Genomic DNA, 27465 nt, shown 5'->3' on the forward strand with positions numbered 1-27465 from the left:
CTTCATTGTTTGCTTTCACTGGACAATGCCTTTTGTTGTCCTCCCTTGGTGTGTTTATATATATAATTCTTCACTGAGAAAAAGAGAAGTATACATTCTGAGGAGTTCCTCACATTAGGAGCTATTAGGAGTTCCTCAAATGTTCCCCTGAGCTTTCTCTGTGTTCCCAAGCCAGTCATTATGAGAAGGAGGAGCTCACTGAGACAGCTATAAAAATGTAATTTGCTTTGGAAAATATGCACTAGAATATGAATTGTTTGCAATATCGGTAATATTATTGTATAGTGTCTCTCTAGAATTAAATTTTAATACATTTTTGTACACAATTGAAGTGCAAAAGGATATACAGTATATGTTTTGAATACTAATCTTTTTCTTGTTGAATTTAAGAATTTTTATAATTATTAAAAATCCTGCTCACCTTGTTTGATCAAAGGCAATTAAAAGAGAATTTTATAACAAAACTAAAGATTAATTTGTAATATATATATAACCTATTTCATTATACTCAATGTATATCTTTAAATTTAATGTGTCCATTCATTCATCCATTTTCACATCTGCTTAATCCAGGCATATACTCTTCGGAGGAAAAGGAAACAGCAGGGCTTAGTGATACAAAAACAAGTTAATACACACAAATAACCTAATTAAACATAAGAAAGAACATAGCAAAATTGCCTCTGGTGACGCATAAACCAACATTATGGCAGACTCTACCAAGGAGAGAAAAATGTTGAACGATAACCCGCAGACAGTGAAAATAACAGAAGCTCCTGTCCAATATATTGTTCTGGACAATCAACCACTGTTGACTGTTGATAGTGTGGGATTTCATTGGCTCCTGAACATGTTGGAACCAAAGTACAACATTCGAAGTTATACCAGCTTAACTGCAAAGTGGAGACATGAGAATTTCGTTCTCCCATACAGGCCAAGTAATAGCAGATGAATTTCAGAAAATGCCTGGCACCTGGGACATTCTGAAAAGTTACGTGCATGTTTTGGTCCGCAACAATGCCAAAAATATGATAAAAGGTATTGATAATACCTGAGTCAGAAACTTTCTCTGTGTTGCTCATACACTTCGGTTGACTGTGGCATAGGGTGTTGTGTTGTGGATACTGTGACAGTCAGGTTTAAAACAGTTTATCATTTTAAGCATTCCAACTTAGAATACTCCCGCTTAGAGGACATTCAGTATTGCCACTTTGCTCAATCTATGGTATGCCCATTTAATAGGCTATGTGAGGCACTTCAGTTAAAAGCAACACATGTGGATGTGCCACTGTTTTCTTTTTCTAGATCATGTACTATATTTAACGAGGAAACTAAATGGTATGTCATAAGATGACTTAACTTAAAATTCTAAACAAAAAAATGAACTTCACTATTTATACTACTCGTTACCTTCTAAGCTTTTTGCAATTAAGGAGTTTGTTTCAGACACAGTAAATGCCTGGTTGTCACTGTGTGTTTTAATTAATGAAATGAAACGCTCAAGGGTCACTTAATATACATACCAATTTTGGCTGATCATATTACGAGTAAATGTTTTTTATAGGCATGATGAGTGTGTTTCTTTGCAGTAGAAGGTATCTGATGCATCTGTTTTCTGACAGAATGGATCATTGCTTCAAAATGTGAAACATTGTTGTTGTAGAGTTTTGCTATATACTGTAACACTGAAAACAAACACTTAACATAAAACTTACATGTTGGTTTTGCTGGTATGTGTGTCTGCTTCAATATTGAGACTACTCTACATTCAAATTGTTTATTTTACTGAAGCAATGCTATTTTTACTTTTGTCTAAGAAAGATCACATATTTCTATCCCAATTCATTATTTAATATTCCATATACTCACTATCAAAAAATGTGTTCAACAGAATATATCTCATTCTCCCATTTTCCATTCTCACAGATAGATAGATAGATAGATAGATAGATAGATAGATAGATAGATAGATAGATAGATAGATAGATAGATAGATAGATAGATAGATATTCTTTTCTAACTGCAAGTGTAAGCAATAGACTGTCACAAAATTATGTCCCAAATCTTTACCATGAATATGTATAAATAAATTTGAAGAATTCATTATGAAGTACTTCTTTAGAGTAGCTAATTAAAAAAAATTAATTGGAAAATTTTTTAATATTAAATATGTAGCATTCTGGAACAATCTCTTCAATTTCTTACATAAATTGTCTTTACATATCAAAGATTTTGTTTTGATTGGACATAAAACTGGCATGCATGTCATCATAAAAACATTTTTCCTGTTATAGATATTAAGTATTGGTTCTTTTCAAACATTAATACAGCCAAGATGTGGCCAAGATGCAGCTGGAGAGGATTATGTGACACGGCCTGCCAAAAGTCCCTGGCAGGACCAGCCAAGTAGTAGTTTGGAGCATATGTTTAATAGACAGTAGATGCAAATGCAGTGGCATCAATGTGCTGTGTTCTAGTGGCTGTTACCATACAATAGAAAACATACCTGGGAGAGACCACAGTTTCTATTTCAGAAAACAGTTAAGTACTATTCAGTTAACAAACTGTGGTTCCTCACTTTGCCTCAGATGTCAAGGAAGTATGTTTTAGCCCCATGCTGTAAGGCAGAGAGTGAGAGATTATTTAGTGCACTGTCACATATTGTTATTCAAACCAGAAACAAACTTACAGCTGAACATGCAGAGATGCTTTAGTTCATCAAAAAGAATTTGCCACTTACCTTCCCAAAAGAGTCAGAGACCTTTCTTTTGGCAGGTGTTCCCGAATGACTTTTGACCTGTATACCTTTATGCCACTAAGATAACTATCTTAAAAATGGGATACCAGTAAGAGAAATGTTCTTGTTATGTTTAGCAAAATTCCTGTGAACACAGCGTTGTGCTATTATACCCCATGTTGAAAGACTTGAACCAATGCTAGTTTGGTTTATATACCTTAATTGCATGTGATGTTTATTTTTTTGCTGTAATATCTGAGCCATTTTAAAAAATGGTGTTGTAATCTGTTCTATGCAATGTAGTGCAATTTTTAATTATTTTATTCCAAATTATGAGTTGTGTTAACAGTGACTGTGACACTAGAGGGCACTGTCACTCCTCAAATCTGATAGACAAATACCCAAGACACCAGGTAAAAGCACCAAAAGGATCTTTTATTCCTTCTCTTCTAACAGTGATGCCTCAAAGCACCTTCGCCACCATATAAAACACTAATAAACACAATATAAATCTCCTCCCAGCAGCTCTGTCACACTCCCTCCCAACTCTGGCTCGCTTGCTGGGTCTCCAACAGTCCTTTATATAGTCCTTGACCGGGAAGTGCTTCTCCTCTTTTGTTCACGTGACTTGTCAGCACCATAGACATAGAATTACTAGATGCCTCATGACCAGCAGCATCGTACGTCAACGTTGCCGCCATATTGCGAGTGGCACTGCTGTGGAGTTAAGTAATGGATAAAGATGCCTCACACATGTGCTGCTTGGGATTGTACAAACCGCTGTACGCTCCAAACCAGATCACATGGATTACATTTCATAGGTAAAGCTGAACAATTGTTTTGGTTATATTTAGCCATTAGAAAATCCCGTTTTATAATCTTAACTTTAGCTACGCCAAGCTAAGCTAGCAAAGCTATGCATTTATGTGCTCAAGTGAGCCTCCAAACTACGTTTTGGCTAAACGTATTTTGTCACTAACTATGTAGATTGTTGTTAGGTGTTAACATTTCTCAAACTTTGAAAGCTTCCCAAAGAAATCCACCTCAGGAAGCAGTGCGAGGTAGCCCTTAGACGGGATTTTGAGAAAGCTGTCCTGTGATGTGTGCCATGCTAGTTTGGTAACAGATGCTGTACAGGCATCATATGATCAAAGCTACCACTTGCTCACATTAAAAAACAAAGGAGGTTTGATGATTCCTTCTGAGGGTACAGTCAATGTGGTCAAAGTAGCTGAGCATGTTATCCGTATCTTTTATCAATCAGTTTGTTCGGCTGAGATTGGTTCAGATGATGTGTTTTTTCTCAAGGAGCACATTGAGGAAACACAGTTTGAAACTGACAACCATCATTTTATGCTCATGTCTTTACTTGTGTCTGTCTTCCACAAACTAAGGCTGCACAATATTGCCAGGCTGAATACTCTCAAATTACAGAGTGGCAACACACGGAAAAAGCTATGTAAGTCAGTTATGTTTCATGGATTTTAGATCCTATCCTGTATACAGTATATTTAAGTAACCACATTATGTGTGTGTGCGTGTGTGTGTGAGAGACAGAGAGATTGAGAGAGGAATGAGTGAAATGTTTTCAGAAATTATTAAGCCAATTTGTATACAATAAAATTATTTATTTTTGTCATTGAGTGTATCATTTCACTGTTAAAAGAAATACAAACAAAGATAACTGGCAGTAACAGTGCAAAATACACAATTGGTATGCCAGTTTGAAAAGATAAGTTTTGAGGGTAGTTTTAAAATGTGTTATTGAATCGAGCTGAAGTATATGAGAGGGAAGAGAATTCCAGAGTTGACGAGCACTATGAGAGACGCTCGAGCTCCCACAGAACAGAGTTTGATGTGCGGTACAGAAAGTAGAGCTGCAGATGAGGATCTGAGTGAGTGAGAGGGAGTGTAAGTCTGTAGGAGATCAGTGAGGTTGTGGAGAGCTTTAAATGCTAAGAGTAGTATTTTGTATCGTAATCTGTAGTTAACAGGGAGTCAGTGAAGTTGAGAGAGAATAGGTGTAACATGTTCAGTGGATTTAGAACAGCAGGTTATTATCCTGGCAGCAGAATTTTGAAGAAGTTGTAAGCAATGGATAAGTTTTTGTGGGATACCAGATAGAATAGCATTACAGTAATCTATAGTGAGGTGATTAGGGCATTAACCAATACTTTAGTACTGTGTTGCATAAGAACAGGACAGTCTAGAAATGTTTTGGAGATGGAAGAAGGCAGTCCGAGAAATTTTACTTATAAGGGAGGAATTATTTAAAAATAATAATTATTATTATTATTTAATAATTGCCATTATTAGTGTATAAATGGATATAAATAATTTAAACGATTCACCAAAATCTGTTGTATGTAAGCGATACTGTTTTAAACATTATTGTTTTTTCATCAGAAAATCCGGATTCCACGTTTACCTGTATTAGTTTAAATGGCACTTTTGCCACTCGTAATATGGCGTACGTGCTGACGTATCATGTCGACTGGGCAACTCAGTGAATGCTGTGTCTATCTATATATGTTTATGGTCAGCACTTCCGGGTCAGATGGAGGATCACATTTTTCTTCAGCCCGGAAGTACTTCTGTCCTTCTGTCCCCATGACTTGGGAGTGTTTCTGGGCTATAATGGAAACCAAAATCCCCTTGTCTTTTGACAGCTCCTCCTGGTGGCACCCACAGCACCCAGCAGGGCTGTGTATCAGAACTCCATGTCCCATAGTGCCCTGCGGGAATTCGGGGTACCACTGCACTCCATGGAAGCTGCCATCTAGTGTCTTGGGGGAAGCAGTGTCGGCAAGTTGCTGCCTTCCCCCATCCTTCTATTCCAGGGGCATCCCGGCCGGGTTGAGCTGCCGACCGTCCATCACAAGACGTTGACAGTTGATGGACATAATAAACAAATACTATCTTCCAGCCTTCAGTCGCACTACAATGGTATCTGTATCAGCGAATACTGTAAAACAAGTATCAGTACTTGTACAAAAATGGTATTGGTGTATCCCTAATTATTATTTTAATTTCCGTAGAAGGGAATAGTTTTCTACAGGATATAATTAGTGACGTTTCACATAGTGAAAGTTTTAGACTTTGGATGGCCATAATATATGTATTGCAGTTTTATGATACATGGAAGTACATGCTTTCTAAAGAAAGCTTTGAAATCGCACAGGTTTTGAATTGTACTTTCCTCAGTGTGATTATTAATAACTAGCCATGGTACCTTTACAGGTAACAGAATAAATAAAAAATATTTGCTATCTCTTTCCCCATGTATACTTTCAGTGCCTTTCGTCTGTATTTTCGTGTATATGAACTTCTCTTCACTGGCACTCCCTCTCTCGTGTGTGTTCACTTTAAGCCTGTTTCTGATACTCTGTCATCACTTTCGAGACGCCTTTCTCACCTCCTGTTCAGTTTTATACTTTCTATCTTCAAAAGCGACTCTCTCAACATTCACCTTTACTCTTTGTGCTTCTCACACTCAGACTGTCAAATGTAGTGAAATTTTTTATTTTCATTAAAATTTTGTGTGTTATATTTATAATAAATAATAAAACTAGTCGAGTGGAGGAATTGAATCTACCAGGTTGTTTATTCGCTAATATACTGTATATATAACATTTATTTTATACAACATGTTTTAATAAACTTTCTCTACTCTCAGACTATTCCTTCTGCACATAACATTTTATATTGACATTCTGATGTATTCTCTTGCATATTATATTAACTTTACCTTTATTTATTTTACTTGACTATAATGTGTAGCTTTTCAACTCTTACAGCCTGTCTACTCCCATTACACTTTCTGTTTATTTTTACTTTTATAAAATCTTCTCAGTGTTTATTTGTTTAGTAGCTGTGACACATTATATAAAGATTTCTGTGGCTAAAATACATTTACAAAATGAATATAATTGGAAGAAAAAATGTATTGTTTCATTTCCTTAACATTGAAATCGTCCTTTCAACAGTGTCTCTGCTGCCTGCAGAATCGCGCATTAGAAAATCATCTCCAGCTAGGAATGGCAGCAGTGGTGATTTCAGATATAGTACTGAAATTTGAAACATCAGCAGGGGTAGCTTATGTCTGTTGGTGATCAAAATGGTAAGAAGAAAATGCAGAAATATATGTTTCATTTTTTTTTCTTTCTCAGCTAAATATGATGTGTTTGTATTTATTTTTTAACTCTAAATACTCTGGTTTTCAACACTTATTCCAAACACATGCAGGTTGGGCTAGTCAGATCTGAGGCACTATTCTCTCCTGTGCTTGGCTCCATCTTGGGCTTTGTTCCTCATCTACCTGCAAGACCTTCCTTGCTGTATATCATCTAATATTGCTATTCAGTTCAGTTTTCTTGATTTTTCCCCATAGGAATGTTTCATGAATCACTCATAGTATCCCATTCTCTGTTCCCTCATAGCAAATCCAGTTTTTCTTTATAAGTAATAGGACGAGTCCACGTTATTCTTCTACATGATGAAATACCTATTTGGTTTCCCTTTCCATACAATTTATTTTTATTATTCTTTGCCACACCTATAATATGAAAGCATTGTCTGTGACTCACATGCATAGCCTGTCATACTCCAGACACAAAGACATTTGCTAGTGGTTCTTTTTCTTTCTGAATGCTTCTTTGGTCATTGCAGTGTTGCTTAGAATTTCTTGACAACAGTGACCAAGTAAAGTTAAAAGGGTACCTAAGTATAGCAAAAACTCTTCCACCTCTTTAAAATCTCTTCCTTTTCATCTGTAATATTTAGCCTTCCATCATCTTTCTTTGCTACTTTCATCACCTTTGTCTGTTTCACAATACTTTTCACCTCAGATCATTTGCTGGTTCATTTAGGTAGCGACTAAAATGTATAACCTTTCTCTGCCAAATGTGAATAATCTTACTATAATTCTTGTTTCTTTTAACATTTCTTCTACACTCACTTTGAAAAATGATGGTGATAATGCTTCTTACAGTTCATCCAATTGCAACATCATCTGATTCACAATTGACTATATGAACTGTTCCTTATTAACTTACAGTATGTGTATACAGTAGATGGAACCAATTTTCATTTTATCACTGTTTACAGTATTCCAAATTATTCTATAAAGTACCAGTTAATAGACAACTCTAAACAGATCCAGTATTAGTGAGCATGTGTTCACATGTGCTCCCTGTCTGGATCTGTGCCACGTTCAAGCCTGGGATGATGATAATAATAATAATAAAAATACATTTTATTTATACAGTGCCCTTCCTATGTTCTGGGATAGACTCTGCCTCTCTGTTATCATGAAAATGGGTGGGCTTTTCTGACTTAACAGTGATCATTATTGTGATGTCTTGTAATTAAACTCAAAGTGTTAGTTAATCTGCTGTGTATTAGGCTAATACACACCCTCTTAGAAAAGGTTCTGGTTTGAGTGATCAATTCCTGTAAAGAAGTTCAGATGTATATTCAGTGGAGAGAAAATAAAGTGGAAGATGGTTGGTGAAGAAGAGTCAATAAGAAGATAGAAGACAGAAGAGAGAGAAGATGGAAAGGTACAGGTACAAGGAGATACTCAGAGTAAAATAGTGGGGCATCCTAAAACGAGAATAAAGGAATTGTCAGGATTGCTTTTTTTTTCAGGAGTGTACCATGCAAACCCAAACAGCAGGCTAAAGGAGGATTATCAATAATATTAGCCTGATAGTGTTTTGGTAAAATGATGTCTGATGAATGCCAAGTTACTGTTACAAAATCTGTGTTTTACTATATGATACAGTTCTTGAAGATAACACATTATTCTTTAAACAAAACTATAACCCAAAGACTAAAACCTTCAAACCCCACAAACAAATCCTGCAAAAGCATGACATAAAGCTGCAGCATATGTAAAAACTAATAATTAAAAAATTTAAATCGATCTGAAATTTAAACAAATAAATAATTATTCGTGTAGTAAATAATGACTTGCAGAGGCTGCATGGACAGCGTGTATGTTCATGTACAGTATCTCTGTTTTCTGCCCTCAACGTAAATTTTAGCAAGCGCCAGAAAAACAAAAATCTCGCTACTTCCATATTCCGGCCCTACGCTGCTCCCTAGTGATTGGATCTATGCTGATAATATTCCCAAACTCTCACTTCTGATCAAAATTCCTCTATTATCCAGTGTATTTCAGAACCTTTTTGCGACTACAAAAAACAATAATGTGTTTTTTCAACAATGGGCACAAAGTTTTGAATGAGAACGTCACTTTTTTTAAACTGTTGCTGACCATAGGAACGTACACGTAAAAAAGGAAGAGCATGAAAGTCTCATACTGGAATCGTCTGTCTAAGACAACTATATTCTTCTCTTAAATTTAAACAATTGAAAGGAAAAAAAGTTTACAGAATTTTCTTGGGCTTTTGAAGAGTGCACTGAAAAACTGATCAGTTCAGGTCTACAGTCCTACTGCGTATAACTGCGCGAGTAAAGCCCACTCCTCCCCCACCTAGCAGGCTGCATTTTACAAGACGTTCAGGCAAAACAAATGAGCAGAGGGGAGCAGAGGGGAGCAGCGCCTCTAATCCTCCCCCTCTGCGCACGCCTCTCCCCCTCCTCCTCCTCCTCCCTCCCTCTGCGCTGATGTGCTGCTGATGAACAGGTTTTGGAATGTCTACGTCACCCGCTTTCTCTCTCGTTCTCTAAAAATACTCTCAAGAAAGAAAAGAAAAAAGTTTGAAAACTGCACCTACTAGAAACTTCAAAAAAGGCCTCAGTGGGATGGGGTAAGTACTATTGCCACCCCAGTTCACAGTTCTTCTCGTAGTGCTCGTATTTTTTTTAATGCATGCCTGCCTGGTGCTTTCCCGTTAGTCGAAGATTTCCTTTTTCTCAAAAGAGCTTGCCTTACCACGGTGAGAAGGAAAGAGCAGAAGTCCCGATCTGACGATCGTGTTTGCTCCACGCATGAAATCTCTTTAACCTGCGGAGCCCTGCAATACGAGAAGAGTTTGGCACAGCGGATGATTATTGGGGACAACGACACTTTGGACTTTTCATCATGTGGGGTTGTTTCAATTCTAGTCTTTTTGTAGGGGCTTGACCGGTCGCAGTAAACTAGTATTAACATTAAAATGGTTTGCACGACTGGCTCGCTTTGCGATGTTGCTGAAATGAGTCATCGAGTGTGAAATGATCTCTATAGCTAAGCATTTGGTAAAGTAGCTGTTTATTGGCGAAATGGCGTGGTCTCGTCCATTCCAATTTTTTCATGTTTTTGAATGTTTGAACTAAAACCTTGAGGGATACACACTGTGGGAGGTTAAATATCTGTTCTAGCTGTCCATAACTTGACTTTCTTTTTTATACCACAAGTCATGTTTTTCTTTTTTCTTTTTCTTAATTTATGGCCTGTTTTATTTGCAACCATCTGAACGCAATTGTTCTTCAGTGTTAGGAAGTGTACCGGTTATCTTTTTTATCCCTCAAGGCACTACAGTGTATTTTTTTCTGCCTTTTCCCACATTGGTTATGGGAGTGATCTTCATTTTTTAGATAACCGACTTCTCGTATGTGTCATGGGCTTTTTAATCAACATGCCCTTGGATATGTTCATGTGAAAACGCTTGAATGCGATGCTCAAAATGCCCAGTTGTGGACATATTCTATACTACAGGGTATGTTTTTGCTTTGCGCACGAAGCTGTTAGGATTGGCTCCGGCCACACTGTCTCCAAGAACTTTGGATCAGGAAAAAGGATCGCAAGACCTTAATAGTAAATTGCTTTGAGAAACATGTTTACTTTTGTTTAGGGTACAAGAAATGTCGTTAGTGTGTATTGAAAAGAGTCTCTTCTAGTCATTAAAATGTCCACGATAAAGTATATAATCATCCCTGAGTTAAACTACATTATTTAAAAGGATATACCAGAGTGACGAAATATTTAATTTAAAAATGCTAATTTTGCAAAATTATCATATATGATACAGTATTAATCCCAGAGAGGTATGCGAGGAATACGAGATGCGCGAAGGAAATGAAAGGAAACAATGCATACCAAGTATGCAATAGCGGATGTCAATACTAAAATCATTGCAGAATATCGGATGTAAGGGTAGATTTTTTTTTATTAGGCATCGTCAACTGTGCCCTTCAACAATTTTTACTGTGATACTTTTAAAATTATATTTGATGTCAAAGATGCTATATTAAAAAGACGTGTTTGTTATGCTTACTTGATGTGCATTTATACTAATCATTAAGATTTATTCAATTATCACTCTCTTGTTATATTCCCATAATACTAAAGCAATTGTGAAATTAAACAAAACATTACATAGCAAACATATTCCCCACATAATTCAATTCAGAATTCGGATCCCCTTCGGATGCAAGGCAGGAACCCACCGTAGACTGGGTGCCAATCCATTACAGGCCCTAAACAAACTAAGATGAACATCAACCTTTTGTATAGCGCCTTTCACACGGAGCTCCAGACGCAGTGCATACATGGGAAACGTTATGATTACATGGAAATGACGGGGAAAATAACAATTGGCATTCATTTGACAAGAGAAGACTAAGATATACTGTAGTTATACAAGATACAAGCACAAAAATAACGATATACAAGCAAGCACTTAGCAAAAACGTTTTGGTACTGTGCAGTTAATCTGTTTTGAGTGGCTTGCTACAGAGATAGATTACATTGGGACGAACACAATCTGAATAAAATAGAGGACACTCGATCTTGCAGTAGACATATTGCTAGAATGCATGTAAATAACAGCCTAAGTTTGCTGAACAAATTGCTGAATTGCAAATATTTTATATTGCTCAGCAAGCTAATATATACAGTATTTTCCTGTTACGGTACGTTAAACCTATTAAAGCAGTTCGTAGTACCGGTACTGATTGGTATGAGTTAGCATCTAAGAAGTTGTTTTTTTTAATCGAGAATAGTTCATTCATTCGTATCTGCGTCGTTATGGCGCCTTTAGCAGTTGATTCACACAGTTTCGTGTGTTTGCTCCATGAACTCTGATATTCCTTAAAAATCCACAAAGGTTAATAATTGTGCTCATATAAACAGCTGGCGTTCCATCCAGAGTCGATCCCTGCCTTTACACCAGGCGACCCTGAACTGGATTAAGTGGGCTGGAGAATGTTGCCCAATCCATTGTAACGTAATCCATCGTAAAACTGGCCTTCCGGCCAGGGTTTATCCAGTATCATTGGTTTCAGCCTAACTAATAATGAAAAAGACTTTTTTTTTCAGAAAACGGATGAAAGAAAGGGAATTAACTTCTGTTGTATTGAACACTCCCTACATGCAACTCCAACTAAATTGTCATGTAAATGTATAGATCCTTAGTGCAATCATAATTTAATGATGGCGATCTCTATTTAATTTCGCGAATTGACGTTTATCACGATTGCAGTACATTCCCGATTATGCTGTACAAATAAATAAAGTATAACATATAAAGTGTGTTGAGTTACTACGACGACGACGAAGGGAGAAACCCAATGCCCCCGAGTAACAGTGAGGCCCAGCACGTGTGACTCCAAGCTGCTTCGGTATTTTACAAAGAAGGCCTCCATATGTTAAATCCTTGGCCCTCCGGCGCGCGTGCTCTTAGTCCGGTGCCTAAGGCCTGTGAGCTTAGCCCCAAGACGTGACTTCACAGTACCCCCACCTACCGTTTCTAGCATGCACTTCAAAGGTTGCTGCTAACACCTTCTGCTGAAGCTCCGTGCTGGGATGCGGCGCGCGGTAACCATGGAGACTCTTGGGACGCCCCGATCGCTGCTGCAGTATAAAGCCAGAGGAGGAGACTCGGCTCTTGTTTAAATATCTGACCGAACGGCCCTTTTTTCAACACGGAGAAGGTAAGACGAGTTCCAAAAAAGAAAATGCAATGCGCGATGCGCCAGGAGCATGTCTAGACTGATCAGTAAGAGATGGTTGTCAGTGTCAAATCTACATGTTTCATCTTGCACATCATCATGTCCCTCAGAGAACGCGCATCATTAGTGCAATGGATATGGTAAATGTGTTGCTATGTTGTTTGTAAAGAGTCTTGTGGGCTTCGATTCTAATTTTCTTTGTTTTTGCTTAATTCCAGGACCTGTCTTATCCACCGTGCCATTTGACATACATGGAACTTGATTAGTGAATGATCCACCTTTCTGTTTAATTCCTCCATCTTTAGCCTGTAGCCTACATGCCAGAAGTCCCCACTGCTTCAGTGATGATGGGAGCACAGCTCCCAGCTTTCAAATTTCGCAGCCGGCGTGAGGGTGTGGATTACCGACGGATCAATTCAATTGATGTAGACAGGGTGGCCAGTGAACTAGACTTAAACACACTACAGGACAACATCATGTGTGTGACATTTTGCAACATGGATGGGGAGAAATGCGCATACTGCCACAATCCAGTTGATTCAGTTCTTCTAAAACTCTTCCGACTGGCACAGCTCATGCTGGAGTATCTGTTGCATTCCCAGGAATATCTTACTTGCAGTTTGCAGGTGGAGGAGGGGAAGGTGCATGCCCTAACCTGTGAGAAAGAGCAGATGATGAGGGAAATGGAGAAGCAAGCAGAGGAGATTAAATCCCTGAAGGAGGAATGCAGAAAGAGGAAGAAAATCATTAGCACTCAGCAGACAATGATCCAAGCTGGTGTTGCTAATTATCATAAGGTATGAGAAAACAAACATTGTCATTTGTATAAATGTTGAGTCCCTTATGCCCTACAGTTTCCTTTATGGAGCATTTTATAGGGTCATCTTTGGGTGGTTTTCAGGGCACACTGTTGCTTCATATAACTGTTACGTATGTTTACTCTTCATGTTTATTTAAAAATGGTTAATATACAGTTCATTAAGAAATATAAGTATATTTTTGTATCATCAAAGAAAAAATATATTGAAATGCTTTAGGAAGCATTTTCTATTTAAAATTGAACATTCTCTGTAACCCAATTTAATAGTTAATTCCTGGAAAATTAAACTTTCTATCCAGGATCCCCCATTTGTTGCCCTTTTTGAACTAATTATTTAAAACCACTATATATGTTCTGAGCCCACTTCATCCGGTGCAGAATGCATAGTTGGTGGTATGAGAGTGAGCCCATTTGGGTAGTTTTAAGTATAAAGCAGTAATAAACCCTGAACTGAACTGAAGTTCATAAGATACTTTTATTCGGACTAACACACATTCGAGGCCAATTTAATGTAACTAGTTAAAAATACAAATAAAAATAAAATCTAATTTTATTTGTTACATACAAATTTTACATAAAGTACAACACATAGTATAGTTGCTCAACTGCACATTTAAAAAATAATAAAGTGGCAATAATGCATGATTTTATAAATATAAATCATTAATAGAATTTTAAATATGTGATAGTAATAAATATTAACTAAATTAATAACTTAAACAACTTAATGTTAGAGTGTTAACAATAGGGCATCATGTAGATTCTTCTTCAAGATGAGGATGGACTGTGGGAACAAGCTCTCAGTCTTTCTGAAGTGGGCTGTAGGCAGTAGTAGAATTTACCTGAATCCATCCATCCATCCATTTTCCAACCCGCTGAATCTGAACACAGGGTCATGGGGGTCTGCTGGAACCAATCCCAGCCAACACAGGGCACAAGGCAGGAACCAATCCCGGGCAGGGTGCCAACCCACCGCAGGACACACACAAACACACCCACACACCATGCATACACTAGGGCCAATTTAGAATCGCCAATCCACCTAACCAGCATGTCTTTGGACTGTGGGAGGAAACCGGAGCACCCGGAGGAAGCCTACGCAGACACGGGGAGAACATGCAAACTCCACACAGGGAGGACCCGGGAAATGAACCCAGGTCCCCAGGTCTCCCAACTGCGAGGCAGCAGTGCTACCCACTGCGCCACCGTGCCACCCCATGGCTGGAATCATTGATTATTATTTGCTGTAGCCTTACATCATTGGTGTAAATGTCCTTGAAGTTAGAGAATGAACACCCAGTGATGTGTTCAGCTGATCACACCATGCTCTGCAAAGTCTTGCAGTCCTGCTGCATGCTGTTCCCAAACCTGTCAGAATACTTTCAGTGGTGGATGTGTAGAAGTTCTTTAGTAATTTGCAGGGCAGTTTGAAATCCCTGAGGCATCTGAGGTGGTAAAGATGTTGTGGTGCCTTCTTTACCAAGGTGTCAGTGTCTTTGGATTATGTTAGGTCCTTTGTGATGTGGACTCTAAGGCACATGAAAATTTTCACCCATTCCACCAGGGTGATGTTAATACCGTACTGAGGGAGTGGTAGTGCTTCTCATGTTTTCTCCACAATCAGCTCCTTTGTCTTCCTGAAATTCAGATGTAGACTGTTGTCCTGACACCAGTATGACAGACTGTCCACTTCATCCATGTAAGCCTGCTTATCTTTAAGATATAGCAATCAATTGGAGTCTCCATAGACAAATTATGTAAGCCACTTAGAAAGTACAAACTTCATACAGCTAGTGACCCTGGAAGTGAAAGGCAGAAATACTCGCAATGGTGCCAACTATGAATCATAAAATGTATATTCTCCAAGGAGAAAAAAGTTTTTTTTTTGATTAAATCTTTACTGAAGTTGTCAGCAAAGGAGAAGTTCAGGCAGAAGGTAGAAGAATTTTTGGCAAAAGGTAGCTGGTTTCACATCTGTGTGCAGCACTGATTTTAGGGCCTGGTTTCCTGTTTAGGACGAGTCTCCCTACTTTGAAGTTTCCTTCATGAGATGTTCAAAGCAGTTGCCCACAAGTCCTTAGCTGGATGCTGCATTGGTGTAACTTGTTTCTGTAGATGAGATAATGGCCTTATTGTGAGGGAAGAAATTTTTTACTATTGTTTGTATATATGTGCCTGTCAACTTTTAATAATAATAATAATACATTTTATTTTCATTTTGCCTTTCCCTGTTCATAGTATTCAGCTTTTAAAGAGAGAGTGAGTTTAGTACTTTGATAGGAACCACTCACCTTGTATTACTACAGAGATACGTCCTGATTTAATTATGAATGGTGAACTGGTATCCGATTCCTTTGCTCATCTGGATTATCAATAATAATCATAAGATTATTAATCAGTATACCTTTACCATAGGTTAATGATCAGATTTGCAATCATGTCGTTTAATCTGACCCCCTGTATTTTGGACACTAGACCCCATCTATTAAACAGCTTCTACTGCATCATGGGGAGTTCTGGGACTGTAGAGGGTCCAAGGGGAGCCTGTTCAAGACCCCAGTAATATGGCCAGCCACAAAGATCTATAGGCAAAAAATGATTGGGTCTTTTCAAAGCTGCAAACCTTACTCTTACAGGTTGGCAGTAGCAGTCAGTGAAACTGTCAATTTTAAGGAAAAAAGAAACCTCTTCATATAACGTTAACATGCAGGTCTCTGGATTTGATTCAGAGTTACCAACATGAAGGTCCATGTGTGGCAGGAGTTTAGTGAGGCCAAACAGAATTACTTTTAGTTGGCATCGAATATGTTAAACTATTCAGTGACTAAGGAAAGGTAAGTGGGACATCACCGACACTGTTTTCAGCAAAAGCGGGGAAAGTCAGTCTCATCTGGGGATGATATCAAGTAATGAAGGGAGTACCTCGAGGCTGTGCCGAACCCAGTAGATACACCCTTCTAGTAGGATGCGGTGTCAAAATCATCAGGTAAGTCCTCTTCTGTGCCTGAGCTACCTAAGTACAATGACAAAAAAAAAACAAACCATAGTTGCATCAGTGATCCTTATGGGGTGTATCAGATCCCTTAGAAAATGCAGGAAGCAGACACCACTAGATGTTGTCTGGGTGTCACCATTAGCACACATTTTTGAGACTTGGCAATTAGGACAGGCATCTATTTTTTTAAAAGAAGGGAACCAGAGTGTGTGTTCCAGTTACTGCAGGATTACAGCTCTCAATATCCATGAATTTGTTAAACAAATGTATAATTTTATACTTTGTGGCAACTTTTAAGTTTCTAAAATATAAAATGTTTCCAGAGCCATTGATATACCAATCATTCCCTGAAGTTGCAGAGTAAGAGTTATTTTTGCATTCTTGAACCTAATATAAGTCCAATAAATGTGGGCATTTGAAAATCTTTTTAAATATTATCAATGTTTCCACTTCAAATAATGACTCAGTAGTTTGCACTGATTCCAATGACTGTTGTAAGAAGTGCTTCTTGACTTCAGTCTTTGGGTTGGCTTATACTTCACACTCAGAACACTTATGCACATGCATCATGGCTGCCACGCTTTCCCAGCATTGTTTTGACACGGCCTCTGAGCACGTCATCAGAAAATAACACAACGCATGCGCAAGTGGCAGTACCACCAAAAATCTGGGTGGTGTGTTTGTTCATGTTTTGGTACATGACATCAGCATCGTTGTTTAACTATCAACATATGACAGCAAGCTGCATTGCAGCTCCAACAGGATTAATCTGCGTGCTTCGATGTCTGATGAATGGTTTGATGTGGTGAGTCAAATCATCACACTTAAATGCTGACATGTACAACAAGTATTCATGTCACTTTTCTTCATCCATTTCTCACATAGGCAATACAAGTGCCACATAGTCCCCATCGTAATTATACATTTAAAGGTCTCACATACCATCTTCTGTGTCGCAGTTGACATCTTTTTTTTTTTTTTGCACCCTCACAAAAGCATCATAGTGCAAAGAAATTTTATCTGTAACATCTTTCTTCACTCAGCTCACAACACAGTGAAAACAGATGTTGTTTTATCACTGTGATGACTTCTCACACTGCCATCTGGTGGAATCCTAGTGGGTTTACATAAAGTACGCAAGCAAATACAGTCAGTGCACTACTTTCGTAGCAGCAGCATCCGCAATCTCACATAGTATATCAAATGCATTTCCCCATGATTTCGAACAGTGCCTTTGAGTATATGACTTACTTTTTTAATTCTTTTGAATGACATTTATGGATCATACTGTCATATCCTCACGCAGTCTTCTCTGTTCAAGATTAAGACTCAGAGGCTGTCAGGGTAGGACATGCATTTTAGTGCCAGGATCCAGTAGGTTTTCTCTTCTTAGCACAGCTTCAAGAGCTGGTATGTCTTTTTTGTAGCATGACCAGAACTACAGTAATCCAGGTTTAGTACCACAAGCACATTATGCAGTTTGAGAATAAAGTCTCCTTATTTACAGTATATAACAGTTTGTAACAGTTTTAAATTGCTTCTGTGCAGTGCCTACACAATGAGAATGTTGTGTCAACATTAAACTCCAAAAAGAGTGGTTTGCTGTTTGCAGGCCGGTGCATGAATATCTGTCCCAGTTGGAGCAGTCCAGATGCTTTAGTGTCTTGGATGTGAGTGAGGGTGATTGTGAGACTGACCAGAACTGGAGTTGCAGATGTTGTATTAGTGGTTACAAAGTAGCAGCTCACTTCAGTCAGTCAACATCCCGTCCTCACCTTTATTTCCAGGCTCTGTGTAGAGACTGAACAACAACAACATTTATTTATATAGCACATTTTCATATAAACAGTAGCTCAAAGTGCTTTACATAATGAAGAGAAGAAAAATAAAAGACAAAATAAGAAATTAAAATAAGACAACATTAGTTAACATAGAAAAGGAGTAAGGTCCGATGGCCAGGGTGGACAGAAAAAACAAAAAAAAACTCCAGAAGGCTGGAGAAAAAAATAAAATCTGTAGGGGTTCCAGGCCACGAAACCGCCCAGTCCCCTCTGGGCATTCTACCTAACATAAATGAAATAATCCTCTTTGTAATTAAGGTTCTCACGGAAGGACTTGATGATGATGATCATGCAGACTTCTGCCTTTTAATCCATCACTATTGGAACATCGCGGTGCTTTGAGTAGATGGTAGAAGATGATAGAAACAGAAGAGAGAGTAGGGGTTAGTACAGATTTTAGAGCCACCATGAATAGTTATTATAATGAATTGGATATACAGTGTATCAGGATTAAATTACAGTGAAGTTATGAGAAGGCCATGTTAAAATAATGTGTTTTCAGCAGTTTTTTAAAGTGCTCCACTGTATTAGCCTGGCGAATTCCTATTGGCAGGCTATTCCAGATTTTAGGTGCATAACAGCAGAAGGCCGCCTCACCACTTCTTTTAAGTTTTGCTCTTGGAATTCTAAGGAGACACTCATTTGAGGATCTGAGGTTACAATTTGGAATATAAGATATCAGACATTCCAATAAATAAGATGGGGCGAGATTATTTAAGGCTTTATAAACCATAAGCAGAATTTTAAAGTCAATCCTGAATGACACAGGTAACCAGTGTAGTGACATCAAAACTGGAGAAATGTGCTTAGATTTTCTTTTCCTGGTTAGGATTCTAGCAGCTCCATTCTGCACTAGTTGCAAATGATTTATGTCTTTTTTGGGTATTCCTGAGAGGATTGCGTTACAGTAATCTAGGCGACTTGAAAACAAATGCATGAACTAATTTCTCAGCATCATGAAAGAATTATGTTGTGAGTACAAGTGATTGAAATCATTTTTCAAGATTCTGTGACTCAGTATTTTTGGTAGAGTTAAGACTTAAGCAATATGGGAGAACTTCAGAACTTCTACATCGCAGAATTGAGAGGAGTTATTTTAAATGTACTGAGGTGCCTACACTGGGAGGTATCCCAATGGGAAAGAGACAGCCTAGACATGCTGGAGATATTGCATTTATTGCATTCATTGGCTGACCTGTGAGTGTTTACTGTATAAATTTAATAGACAGAGCTGGAGATCAAATATCTGTGAAGGTTTGATCCAATAAATGCAAACATAATCCACACTAACACAGATAAATTTGAAAAGACATTTTTTTCAATGCGTTTTGACAACTTACATTCACACTGAAATGGTATTTTTAACCACAGAAAGTGTAGTGTTTAGAAAATGTTCTCCAAAATGAGTAAATTTGTAAGTACTAGGTCTTAACTGATGGATAGGAAAAACAAAGCTTTTTTAAAAATGCTAATGTATAATTGTCATATGATCAGGCACTAAGTTCAGTTTGTCCTGATAATTCTATCTGTGATCTTATTGTTACTGGGTAGGGTAGTCATTCCTTAAGTTCTATGCGTTAAATGATGGGTACTGTATCTTGAAACACTCAAATATTTTCCTTTATTTATTTCGACAGAACTCCCAGTTTATATTTTCCAAAGCTTTGGCAACCTTATACTCATTGGTAACCTTTAAAAGCAATTGTATTTAAAAGTTTGTCCACTGTCCAGACAAATACATCAATTTTGTATTTTCCTTGTTCTTTTAGCATTTCGATTTACTTCCAGTTTGGCTGACAAACTGCACATGCCCACTAGGCAAGACATACATGTTTTTGCCATTTCAGTGTTCATTAAAAACCTTTATAGAACCATCTGAAAATGTTTGTGTTGCCAGAATAACTTCAAAATGAAAATGAAGTTTTTAAATTTATCAGTGTTAGTGTGAAATGAGTTTGTTGCCATCGTGTCCTTTACCAGGAAAAGCAGACAAAATATTTGATGAAATAATCAGTTTTAATTTAGGATGAAGTGGTTTATTGCAGAGTTTGGCTCACAATTTATGTTTAGTTCTTAGAAAAGGGTTGGATTTGTTGTGGAGGGTGACTTTATAACATTTATAAAATCAATAATTATCCTGCATTATATCAAAAAGGATCTGAAGAGATTGTGAGTGTGCTCACCTTGGAAGCTCTGATTTGCTAGACTGTTGTAACTGGATCAGCATGGGTCACATTTAGGGAATGACGTAGGTGAGATTAAAATAAATATGGTCTTGTTAAATATAATGGGTTTCAGAAAGATAGAGGAAAAGGCACCCTGCAGGGAATGCTAATCTCATGAAGAAACTGGAATATCAGCAGATATGCTGCTCCATGGAGGCTGAACATAATCATAATCATGAGAGTGATGTACATTTAAGTCCAACTTTATAGGAATAGACAGCCATATGACATATTTGTAATTCAGACAGCAAGAGTTTTAGCACCATAAGAGCGGAGACTGTGAAGAGTGAGCTGTATGTTTAGCTTTGGATATAGAACACATCTGGATTTTGACAGGTTGCCCATGAAGCATATCCCTGTCAGTTCTCAGAAAACGTTTTAAAATTAACCTTAACACAGAGAAATATTTCAGTCTTGTGCTACATATGGACTAATTTTTTTTGAGTATAAAAAATAAAACATTCACATTTGATCTTCCATAGAGAGAGGCTGCATGGTGGCACCCTGCCGCCCCCTGAGCAGATGTGTTACCATTAGTCTTTAAGCCCTTCAGCTGCCTCGTATTCGCACGTGTGTGACACAGTTCTAATGCTGAAGTAATCAGAACTTGACATAGAGGATGCATTTTAGTAGCCACTAAATTGAAAATAAATGGGATGAGTTATTTTATGAAGATTCAAGTTGCATTTGTGTAATTATTTATTCTTTCAGGCCTTCAATTGGCTTGAGATATTGCAGTTTAAAGAGACCAAAGAAACTAATGCTGTGACTGTGAATTTATCTTTTGGCAACTGAAACCTCTTTTTCCTATCTGGGAGATGTGGTGGGAATTCAAATCTCAACTATGTCAGAGTTATGAGCTTTTGTGGCCCAAAACCAAACAAATGCAACACATGAGGAAATGCCATTGACATACTTACACAGGAGGTAATTACAACAAAATATCTGAGACTTTATTTTGAGTCCTACTCAGAAATTTGCAAAGCTCACAAACTGCAGCTGACCATGTTACCAAAGCCTACAGGCCTTCTAATAAGTAATCTATTGAATAATTGTCCCATTTTTTATGTCTCCATCTCTATTTCATTTCAGGGTGTGCGCAATAATAGCAAGCATAAAGTGAGATCCAGCAAAGAACTGAGAAACAGTTAATAGGAGGGGAACCTTACAAGCACTCACCCTGGGCCATTTTACAAATACTGACAAGTCAGTTATATACATGGTGCCTTTCAGATGTGAAAAGAAAGCCACAGAACCCAGAGGAATAACTGCTAAAGATACATAGTAATTGTAAAAAGTCACTAGCCAACTGTGGCTGGGCATGGAATCCAATCTGGCTCCTGGAGATGTGTGACAGAAGTGCTAACTACAGTGTCACTATGCTAATTTTCATCCATTTATTCATCTGTTTTTAAAAACTATTTAATTGATTTATCTGGTTTCAATCCAGGACAGGCCCAAGGCAGAAACCAGCCTTGGACTCAGCATTTTCACCATGTACCTAAGGTGTGAGCGATTGATTATCTGATGACTTTAAATTGACCTGGCATGAGCAAATGTGTATTTCTTGAGGGTGGCTTTAGCAAAAAAAAGTATGACCATGTTTCATTTTAATGGAGTTGTCCCACTTTACTCTAAGGATATTTTATTTTAAGGGACACTTGTACTGGCTTTCTCATCCTGCTACATTGTTGAAACTTCTTACTAGGGTTTGAAACCATTTTTGATCTTACTACATCAAGCACTACCTTTTTCACTTCTATCTTTTTCTTTGACTCTTTCTCATATTCTCACTGTCCTTGCATGGTAGTACTTGTCCTACTAATCTGCTACCTCAGTGGACCACTGACAGCATTTAAACCTCGCCCAGAGCTTACTTCTACTGCAATTTCAGGAATCACATTTGCTGTAGGAACACCTTTTGAATAACCTGGTCCTTCTCCTCAGCATTCCCTTTGGTGGCTTCAGGAATGCCTGAAGTCCTAAGCCTTAAACTATAATTAAAGAGCTGAACATCCTTTGTAACTCCCAAGTGGACTGCCTTCTATAATACTGTATAACGCAATGCTGTAAGTCCTATATCTGTTATTCTTGGGGGAATTCTCTGGGAACCATACCAGTACCCTATTTATCACATTATTGTTACTTCTAGAACACTATTTTAATATGTCACACAGCCCCCTGGCAGTTCTCTTTTAGCGCATTCATTCTTCTTTCTAGTAGGGTCTTGATTGACCATGTGTCCCCCTACTGTGACATCATCTTCCTGTAAGACAGAACAACTCACAATAATTTCCATCCCACCTATTCATTTACTAGGTCTTAGGGATCAGTGCCTATATTTATCAAGCATCTTGGAGTTGGAAAACAGTCCTATCTGGCTTTAAAATCTCAGAGTGATGTAAATCTGATCCTACTCTTAAGGAGCAGGAGTAAAAGCATTTTATCAGTTTACCTTATTTATGACACTGCTCGTAACTTAACCAGGATTTAGGTGAGTTCATGAACTAGGAACTGCCAGAAGATGGCTTTCGGGCAGAGACTGACACATCTCAAGAAAGGCGTAATGTTTTGGAAATGATGAACAACAATGAATTTTTAAAATGATATCAATTTGACAGAGATGGAATAATATTTGTAACAAACTTTGTACATTATGTGATTGCTCCATCTACACGGAGAAGCCATGTACTGTTTATTGAAATGACAGTGTTGGTAATGTTACATATAAAACGCAATATGCAGATTAATACATTTCGCCACCACACCATGTGAGGTGATGTTAACGCAAGCTGCATTCATGCAGATCACCCTGCTCTTAAAAATCATTGCCCCAGCTGTGGATTAGCACACATATGTGAATTCAAAAGCAATATCATAGTATCAGCACACAGGTGTTCATGGCTACAAACTATACTGTTCTAACCAGTGCAGCAAAATAACAGCAAAATCTCACACAGGTACACTGAGCTTTACATTCTACAAACCCTGGAGTGCTTGCATTACACTTTACTAGCCCAGGAAGGTTCAAGAAGACATATGGGGATTCCTGGGGCATTGGATATATAGATCTTCACAGAAGATAAAGGGGATCACGAAAGTAAACACAGCACACCACATTACGCTGTAAAAATGAACATGACTTATAGCCACGGCTAGTTTCAGTATAACTGCTACTTTATGAGACACTTCCCATGGTCATGACAGCGAGGAGGTGATTCTTCTGAAAGCATGGCTGTGGATTATTCATCATCAAATACACATGCCTATCATTAGGCTTCACTCTTATTCGGTACATGTGTCTCAGTCTTTCCATCTTGGCACTAGTTACAGTGTTACTCTTCATGTTTTTGCAAAGTGGTAACAGTTAGTTGCAGCTTACTGTAATATCCTACCTTAATATGTTTTCCTTATTCTTCTTATTTTATTATTATTATTATTATTATTATTATCTTTGTGCTGAAGTCATAGCGTTAGTGTCAGAAAACTAGAAAGAGACTTCATGATTTCCAGTGACACTACAAAACATCATCATGAGTGTCATTTTGGGGTTTGGGCTGCTGTAAAATTATGATGTTTTTCATTCTCAAATGTGAACTCCTACTCTTCACTGGGCATAGGTGTAGGGACACTTCATGAATACTTCTCTATTAGGAGTGGGAACTTTTCCCAAGAAAGGTGCTATAAAAATTACGTAGATATTGACCACCTTTTTTTTTTTGATCATTTGATAAATTACATTTTGAATGTTTCTAATACTGATAATTCTCAAATATTGCTAAATAAATATTTCCAACCTTATTACTTGTGATGATTCCTGTTCTACATACATTTAGATAAAGCAAACCCCTACTCAGAGGTAGAACAAAGTGTTTATCCTAGTACATGTTTTAGTGCAGTTCCTAGGAGCAGTTCTGAGATGCTTGATAAATATGGACCCATGAGACTATCTCAGCAGCATTGTGTGCAAGGCATGAGCAAGTCTAGGATGGTAAACCTTTTCCTCAGTGGCCAGATATTTAATATGTCAGCTTATCCTGGTACAGTTTAATTCTAGGTAGAGTGTATCAAATAAACATGAACAGATGGTGTCTGCTGTTGGTATTTGAAGGCTTAATCCAACAAAACATGCAAAGGCCATCCTGGCGGAGGTGGAATCAAGAGTATTTCAGCTAATAATGCAGCTAATCTGTGAGATCAAAATAGGTGATGTAACTCCTTGTAAGCCATAGTCACAGTGAACTGTACTGTTGCTGCCTTATTGGATCATTATAAAAAAAAAAAAACAGGAATACATTGTTTTGGGTATAAAGCTGCATCTGAAAAGGGTCCATTTATTAATTAGGTCTTTTATTAACCTTTAAGCATTGTAACCTTATTTTCCTTCTGGTACATTTTTTTCTTTTCATTAAAAGATTATTAAAAATAAGTAGAGGCTCGTTAAACCTTGCTTAAAAAATGTAATTATGTAGAAACTATTTAGATGTTATTTTCTATTATTGAGCTGCCATTCTGACTTTGTCTAGTGACCGTGAAGTGAGCAATTATAATTCAACTGGAGGTACTTTCCATTTTGTCACCTGGGAAACAGTGGGGCCTTTGACCAGTGGAGCTTTACCGTTGCCAAGAGCCGTGTGACAAGTGAGCAGATTCAAAAGGTGCCATTCTTTCCAGTGCGTATAAGGTGGCTGAATAATTAAAAGAATGTAATAATATATTCTGAGAATTAACACTGGATAGCACAAGGTGGAATGCCACAGCCCATCTTGTTATTGATTTTACTAGACGTAAAGGTCACTTTCTGGCAGAAATGAGTAACTAACACATTCGCTGCTCCTGCTGTAGTTTATCTAGCTGACTTGTTGGTATCCACAGTGACAAGAGCGCAGAGTGATAAGTTAATGCAAAACTAGGAATAAAGCAGCATGAATTGAGCAATGTTGCTAACAGTGTGGCCTGCATGGTTTGTCATAAAGAAAGGCTTACAAAACCTTCCATTTATTCAGAAGTTAACTGATGATTACTTCAAGCTATTGCTGCTAGAGACAGTTGTGAAAGCCACTGAGCCATGGGGTGAATGGCTGCCGCTTTTTATATTTTATTTTATTTTTGAAAAACAGAATAGTAGAATGGCATGTTACTCAATCAAACATATAATAATAACATAACAGATACAACCATTTAATAAGTGAAGGAAAAATAGACATACAAAGGGACAAAAATAGAAATAACCAAAGCAACAAAAGACAGAGCTTCTGCTTTTTAGCTTATCTTTCATTAAGTAAAAAGAGAAAAAATAAATAAATCTGCAATGTTTTGCTTCTTACCAGAGATTTGTTTTCTGATTTTAAAATTTGTTGAGGGCTACATGACTGTTAGTTACTTTCTGTTATGTATCGTTAAAGTAAATCCTTGATGCTTGCCTACAGAACAGGAGAAAGCAGGGTGAAATGACACCTTTTATTGGCTAACTAAATAGATTACAAATGCAAGCTTCCGAGGCAGCTAAGGCCCCTTCATCAGACAACCTTCTCCTGTATCAATCTATAGCTAACACAGTACAATACTCTACTGCTATGCCTACAGAACAGTCAGCACACTTATATATGGAGACACTTGTGGGGGTCGTATGCATCATCTTGTCCACTCATACCTGCCCATGGTGATGCCATCTCTGCGTGGTATCCAGTCTCTTTTCATGCGTAGCTCCTGGCTAATGGAGTGAGCTGCCCATCCTCATTCAAAACTCTGACTTTCTCAAAGTGTTCAAGAAGCATTTGAAAACTTTTGTTTGGTGAATTTCTATCTTACTGATAGCTGTTAGGTTTTGTAAATTTGGGAATTGTAACTAGCTTATATTTTGTTTTGAGCTTCTCACTTGTGGAAATCAATTTTGTAGCCTTGGCCTGTAACACATGTTCCCAAACAGTTCCCAGACTGATGTTACTCGATTATGTTGACCTCTTAAGCCACCTTGGATAAAAGCATCTGCTAATCAAGTAAATGAAAATTAATGGAAGAAAGATGCATGACTGTATATATTTCCCTTAAAAAGTTCTCAATTAAATTACACATTTTTACTAGAGTGAGAGTATCTTTTTATGTCTTTGTTTTAATATATTCTTTCCAAGTTGCAAACCCAATCATTCATACCACCTTCAACTCATTATCTTTTAGCACTTGAGGAAGGTAGAAAATAACTCGGTATGAACACAGCATGCTGAGCAGTTAGCTGGTGTCCTCATCAAAACACCCCAACATGTCACTTTGTAGAATTCAAAAACTTCTTTTACCCCAGCTACAACAGGACAGCCATTCTTCTACGCAAATGAGAAAGGAACAAACTGCACTACAATTCATTCAAACTTTCCTGGGGATCCTTTTCTAAATAAAATGATGATGCTGACGAATGTGGGCATAAGTAATATGAAAATGGTAACTTAAATTTGGCCTCATATGAGTCAGTGCAGTTATCAGTGAGCATGCTCAGTGATGAAAAAATGCCCCATCCAGAGTTGCTATCTGCCTTGTGCCTAATGTTGCTGGAAGAGACCTCGGACCCATGCTACTCAAGTGGACTAAGTGTGTTGGATATTGGTTAGATGATGAAATTAATAAATTCACACTTTGAAAGACAAATACAACTTTAATGGTGTGACTGGTTACCTAAATAACTTGGTTAGTTGAGATTATTCAACAGCTGTCTTGCTTGCTTTCTTACTTTCTGGAATGGAAAAGCTGGAAAATGAAAAAAGTTTTAAAAATGTCCTCAGCTGCACCAAATTTCCCAGAGTAACAGACACCCTGTAAGTTTCTTTATGATCAAGTTGCCTCCAAGTGCATTAAGATAGCTTGTTAACTGAAGTTTATTTTTAGCCTTCATGTTTAAATGTGTTCATTGAAGCGTACGACAGTGCAGTTCCCAAACGTTTATGATCATCTGCCTG

At 37.7% G+C, this 27465-nt stretch overlaps 1 protein-coding gene across 4 annotated transcripts in view; it reads left to right on the forward strand.

Moving 5' to 3' along the window:
• The first annotated feature begins 9317 nt into the window (after positions 1-9317).
• The window catches only part of dzip1 (DAZ interacting zinc finger protein 1), an 84614-nt gene continuing 66466 nt past the window's right edge, over positions 9318-27465 (forward strand). Inside the window, exons 1-2 of one of the 4 annotated variants that reach the window (XM_051926777.1) lie at positions 9318-9513; positions 12856-13434. In XM_051926777.1, the coding sequence (XP_051782737.1) occupies positions 12955-13434 (480 nt within the window). In that variant the 5' untranslated portion in view covers positions 9318-9513; positions 12856-12954. The other 3 variants (XM_028799554.2, XM_051926778.1, XM_051926779.1) reach the window with 3 other exon arrangements.

This window comes from Erpetoichthys calabaricus, chromosome 4 (assembly GCF_900747795.2).
Source record: "Erpetoichthys calabaricus chromosome 4, fErpCal1.3, whole genome shotgun sequence".
NCBI lineage: Eukaryota > Metazoa > Chordata > Cladistia > Polypteriformes > Polypteridae > Erpetoichthys > Erpetoichthys calabaricus.